The sequence below is a fragment of the Notolepis coatsorum genome (genome assembly GCF_963971535.1).
Source record: "Notolepis coatsorum genome assembly, chromosome: 14".
Lineage (NCBI taxonomy): Eukaryota > Metazoa > Chordata > Actinopteri > Aulopiformes > Paralepididae > Notolepis > Notolepis coatsorum.
The window spans coordinates 31719677-31725265 of record NC_140178.1 but is presented as its reverse complement, the minus strand read 5'-3'; the positions used below and the strand labels follow the sequence as shown (position 1 = coordinate 31725265).

General features: G+C 49.7%; 1 protein-coding gene across 1 annotated transcript in view; it reads left to right on the top strand.

The window, feature by feature from the left end:
• kcnh6a (potassium voltage-gated channel, subfamily H (eag-related), member 6a) overlaps nt 1-5589 on the top strand; it is a gene marked incomplete at both ends in the record, with an annotated part of 80216 nt that overhangs the window by 14686 nt on the left and 59941 nt on the right. The window contains one exon of the mRNA XM_084329377.1: nt 1703-1933. Coding sequence (XP_084185503.1) covers nt 1703-1933 — 231 coding nt within the window. The remainder of the gene's footprint in view (nt 1-1702; nt 1934-5589) is intronic.

Sequence of the window (5589 nt, the reverse complement as noted above, 5' to 3'; positions counted from 1 at the left end):
GCAATTGGTTTTGATAGTCTATCAGTGAGCTGGATGCAATCCTACCTTGAGGGGAGGGAACAGATGGTGGAGGTAAACGGTACCCTATCCCCCCCCCTCACAGTGAGCTGTGGTGTTCCACAAGGAAGCATACTAGGACCGCTACTGTTCCTAATTTATGCAAATGACATGTCGTCAGCTTGTGACTGCAACTTGTTCCTGTTTGCGGACGACTCAGCCCTGCTGGTCTCTGACAAGAACAAGTTACAGGTTGAAAAAACCCTCAGCTCGGAACTAGGCAGAATCTGCATATGGCTCGCTGATAACAAACTATCATTACACATGGGCAAAACAGAGTCCATTCTCTTCGGTTCAAATAACAAACTCAGCAAGACCGACGGCTTCTCAGTTACAGTGGGTGACAATATTGTCACAAGGAAAGATGAAATTACCTACCTGGGTTCCATCCTAGAGGCTAATCTCTCCTGTGACAAAATGGCATCCAATGTAATAAAAAAAGTCAACCAACGAACTCGATTCTTGTACCGGATCTCCTCTCTGGTAAACAAGAACACCCTGAAGACTCTGGCAGGAGCACTCATTCAGGGGTACTACGACTATGCTTGCACCTCATGGTACCAAAGCACCTCAAAGGCGCTAAAAACAAAATTACAAACATCTCAAAACAAACTGGTCAGACTACTGCTTGACCTTACTCCTAGAACCCACCTCACCCCTGCCCACTTCGACAACCTAGGATGGCTTAGAGTAGACGACAGAGTACAACAACTTGCAATGGGCCTGGTCTACAAGATACACTACACGACCAAGGTACCCATGTACATGTCAAAATACTTCCCAAAGGTCAGTGAATACCACGATCACAACACCAGAGGGAGCTCCACAAATCATGTTAAACCCAGATTCGGCTCAAATAAGGGACTAAACACGTTTCGCAATTATGCCACATCAATGTGGAACGCCCTACCCAAAGCTGTAAAGGAATGTGGATCACTACCCACTTTCAAAACCTCTCTCAAGGGACACCTACGGGAGACTGCAATTCAACACTGGCCCCTGTAAATATCCTAACCCAACCCCCTCCAATGTACAGTCATTTACCTAGTATGGTTTTGTCAATAGTTCAATGTACAATTGTGTTTGTTTGTACAGTGTCTCCTCCCCCCCCCCCCTCAATGTACAGTGTTATTTGTTTATACAGTGTGCCCCCCCCCCCCCCCCCCCCCCCCAACCACCTCCAATGTAAATTACCCAGTATGGTTGTCAATATCCCAATGTACCCAACCCCCCCCACCCAACCTCCTCCAATGTACAGTTTCTACGTCAAATGTATATACTCCCTTTTCTTGACTCCTTCTGTATCACAAACAGTACTGTATTTGCAAATCTGGTATGTCATAAATGTATAGATGTAGCAGTACTGACTATCTGTATGTCATGTATGTCATATATGTCTATATGAATTGAAAATGGGGGACCCTGATGGAAACAAGACAAACGTCTTTCTCAGGTCTGCATCCCCTTAACAATTGTATGTATTGAGCCGTACCGTATTGTACCCATTCTGCAATCTGTTAAATAAAGTTTTCATTCATTCATTCATTCACTCACGGTCAGTAACTCTGCCCCTAGTGGCGGCTCACGGGCACAGCACTTTGCATCGTATATCGATGACACTCTGTGACCTCGTTTTCCCTCTCAGATCGCAAGTTCCTGATCGCCAACGCCCAGATGAAGAACTGTGGTATCATCTACTGCAACGAAGGCTTCTGCCAGATGTTCGGCTTCACCAGGGCAGAGATCATGCAGCAGCCCTGCACATGCCAGTTCCTGGTGGGCCCCGGCACCATGAAGAGTGCCCTGGCACAGCTGGCGCAGGCCCTGCTGGGCTCAGACGAGCGCAAGGTGGAGATCCACTACTACTCCAAAGAAGGTAAGTCAGGGCAGGAGGAGAGGAGCAGAGAGGAAGGAATGAGAGGAGATTCCATAACCTCGCCCCTCCATACCTGTCCGACCTCCTCCACATCAACATTCCCACCCGGTCCCTCAGGTCTGCCTCCTCCATCAACCTGACGTCCCCTCAGCCCGTCTGTCCACCATGGGGTCAAGAGCCTTCAGCCGCTCTGCCCCTCGCCTCTGGAACTCCCTCCCCCCTGACATCAGGAACATTAACTCCATTATCCCATTTAAAACCCACCTCAAAACCCAACTGTTTAGGCAGGCGTATGTCTGATTTTATTGTAAATTTGATTGTGATTGTAAATTAACTGTGTTTAATTGTTGTACGGCGACCTTGAGTGCCTTATAAATAAAATTTATTATTATTATTATTATTATTATTATTATTATTATTATTAGAAAGGGATGGAGGATTATGGAGGCAAGTGAAAGGGGAAGGAAAGTGATGAAGGAAAAGGTTTTGAGTCAGTCATATGTAGTATATAGTATAGTAGTACATATATATATACCAGTAGATTCTTATTAAAAAAGTTAAAGAAGAGTGATTTAGAGGTATTATGTCAAAAGGGTTGGTGGTTAGGCTTAACAGGGAACGCACTAACAGAATATGACAAGGTAGAAACCTCTCACATTTCTGTCTCATACAGAAGAATAGCAGATGAGTCATACATCATTGGCCACACTCTTTGGTTTTCAAGTTTCATTGGACCTGGTGACTTTTGTGTAAACACAAAATTATCCCAATGATTCCAATAAAGAAATAAACAAATGCACTGTCGTGGCTGTGATGTCCAGCTCAGTATTAACCCTTTCTCCCCCTCTCCCTAGTGTCTCCTTCTCTCTCTCAAGTGTCTCCCCCTCTCTCCCTAGTGTCTCCCTCGCTCCCTAGTGTCTCCCCCTCTCTCCCTAGTGTCTCCCTCTCTCTCCCTAGTGTCTCCCCCTCTCTCCCTAGTGTCTCCCTCTCTCTCCCTAGTGTCTCCCTCTCTCTCCCTAGTGTCTCCCTCTCTCTCCCTAGTGTCTCCCCCTCTCTCCCTAGTGTCTCCCTCTCTCTCCCTAGTGTCTCCCCCTCTCTCCCTAGTGTCTCCCTCTCTCTCCCTAGTGTCTCCCTCGCTCCCTAGTGTCTCCCTCGCTCCCTAGTGTCTCCCTCTCTCCCTAGTGTCTCCCTCTCTCCCTAGTGTCTCCCCCTCTCTCCCTAGTGTCTCCCTCTCTCTCCCTAGTGTCTCCCTCTCTCCCTAGTGTCTCCCTCTCTCCCTAGTGTCTCCCCCTCTCTCCCTAGTGTCTCCCTCTCTCTCCCTAGTGTCTCCCTCGCTCCCTAGTGTCTCCCTCTCTCCCTAGTGTCTCCCCCTCTCTCCCTAGTGTCTCCCTCTCTCTCCCTAGTGTCTCCCCCTCTCTCCCTAGTCTCCCCCTCTCTCCTTAGTGTCTCCCTCTCTCTCCCTAGTGTCTCCCCCTCTCTCCCTAGTGTCTCCCTCTCTCCCTAGTGTCTCCCTCTCTCTCCTTAGTGTCTCCCTCTCTCTCCCTAGTGTCTCCCCCTCTCTCCCTAGTGTCTCCCCCTCTCTCCCTAGTGTCTCCCTCTCTCTCCCTAGTGTCTCCCTCTCTCTCCCTAGTGTCTCCCTCTCTCCCTAGTGTCTCCCCCTCTCTCCCTAGTGTCTCCCTCTCTCTCCCTAGTGTCTCCCTCTCTCCCTAGTGTCTCCCCCTCTCTCCCTAGTGTCTCCCCCTCTCTCCTTAGTGTCTCCCCCTCTCTCCCTAGTGTCTCCCCCTCTCTCCTTAGTGTCTCCCCCTCTCTCCCTAGTGTCTCCCCCTCTCTCCCTAGTGTCTCCCCCTCTCTCTTTAGTGTCTCCCCCTCTCTCCCTAGTGTCTCCCCCTCTCTCCTTAGTATCTCCCTCTCTCTCCATAGTGTCTCCCTCTCTCTCCCTAGTGTCTCCCCCTCTCTCCCTAGTGTCTCCCTCTCTCTCCATAGTGTCTCCCTCTCTCTCCCTAGTGTCTCCCCCTCTCTCCTTAGTGTCTCCCCCTCTCTCCCTAGTGTCTCCCCCTCTCTCCTTAGTATCTCCCTCTCTCTCCTTAGTGTCTCCCCCTCTCTCCTTAGTGTCTCCCCCTCTCTCCCTAGTGTCTCCCTCTCTCTCCCTAGTGTCTCCCTCTCTCCCTAGTGTCTCCCTCTCTCTCCCTAGTGTTTCCCTCTGTCTCCCTCGCTCCCTAGTGTCTCCCTCTCTCTCCCTAGTGTCTCCCCCTCTCTCCCTAGTGTCTCCCTCTCTCTCCCTAGTGTCTCCCCCTCTCTCCCTAGTGTCTCCCCCTCTCTCCCTAGTGTCTCCCTCTCTCTCCCTAGTGTCTCCCCCTCTCTCCCTAGTGTCTCCCTCTCTCCCTAGTGTCTCCCATTCTCTCCCTAGTATCTCCCCCTCTCTCCCTAGTGTCTCCCCCTCTCGTTGTGTTTTCCCCCGTATACCCAGCAGATGTCCTCAGTGTGTCTCCCACGTGCGTCTCCCAGTCCTCCACCAGGCGCTTGTCATCCTCCATCACCTCCAGTTGTTTATTAGTCTATTAGTCATCACTGTCTCTGTAGTCTGTTCGTCTCTTGCCACTACGTGTTCAGTAGCTCTGTCTTCCCTCTAGCTCCTGCCTGGGTAGTCAGCCAGGCATCCCCACCTGTTACTTTGTACCCTATCTGTCTGCCTGCCTGGTATCCTGCTCATTAAATACACCACTATTGGTTCCCCCCGTCATCTGCCTCATGTGGCTCCTGTCTGCACTTGGGTCCACATCCTATCTGGTCGTCGTTACACGCACACCACAGGTTTTATGAGGTGTCGGTTCTGGCAGCAGGATTGAGAAGAGGAGGGTATACGGCACGCTTGAATAACCCCATGTGCTTCGTTTTTATTAGCAACGTTTCAACAGAAAAAACGTCTTCCTGACGAGCCCCCGACGACGACGGCCTCGCTGTTGAAACACTAGCAGTGAAAAAAGGGGAAGTGGATAGCTTGCTGTTGTCGGCTTTCATAGTCAGCTATTCTGCAAGTGTTGCTCAACTAACTGTATGGTCAAAGGGTTCCTTCCTTCCTGATCGTGAAGACAGGAGGGAGATTGAAAGGCGTATGTAGCAACTATGCACTTTGCTTTGCATTTCTGCTCAGACATTCAAGTTCAAATTCAAGTTCAAGTTTCTTTTAGGAGTGTTTAGACTTGGGCATCAAACAACACGCTTATTCCACGTAATTGTCCCACGCGGTCCTCTGTTCAAGGTATTGACGTTAACTTTCATTTGGACCGATTCCCTGTCGAGCATTGAAAACTACGAGCTAAAAAGCAATCACATTTTCATGCTGATCACTTTCATGCTGATCCCGTCTCTGCTACTGTCTGCTACTGTCGGTTGAGAGAGTCAACAGCTTTAAGTACCTCGGAGCCTACATATCCGAGGACTTGACATGGACCACACACATTGACAGTGTTGTGAAGAAGGCACAACAACGCCTCTACTTCCTCAGGCGCCTAAGGAAGTTCCAAGTCAGTCAGAAGATCCTTAAGAACTTCTACTCATGTACAATAGAGAGCATCCTGACTGGCAACATCACCTCCTGGTTTGGGAATAGCACCGCACAAGACCGTAGCAGACTACAGAGAGTGACACGTTCAGCC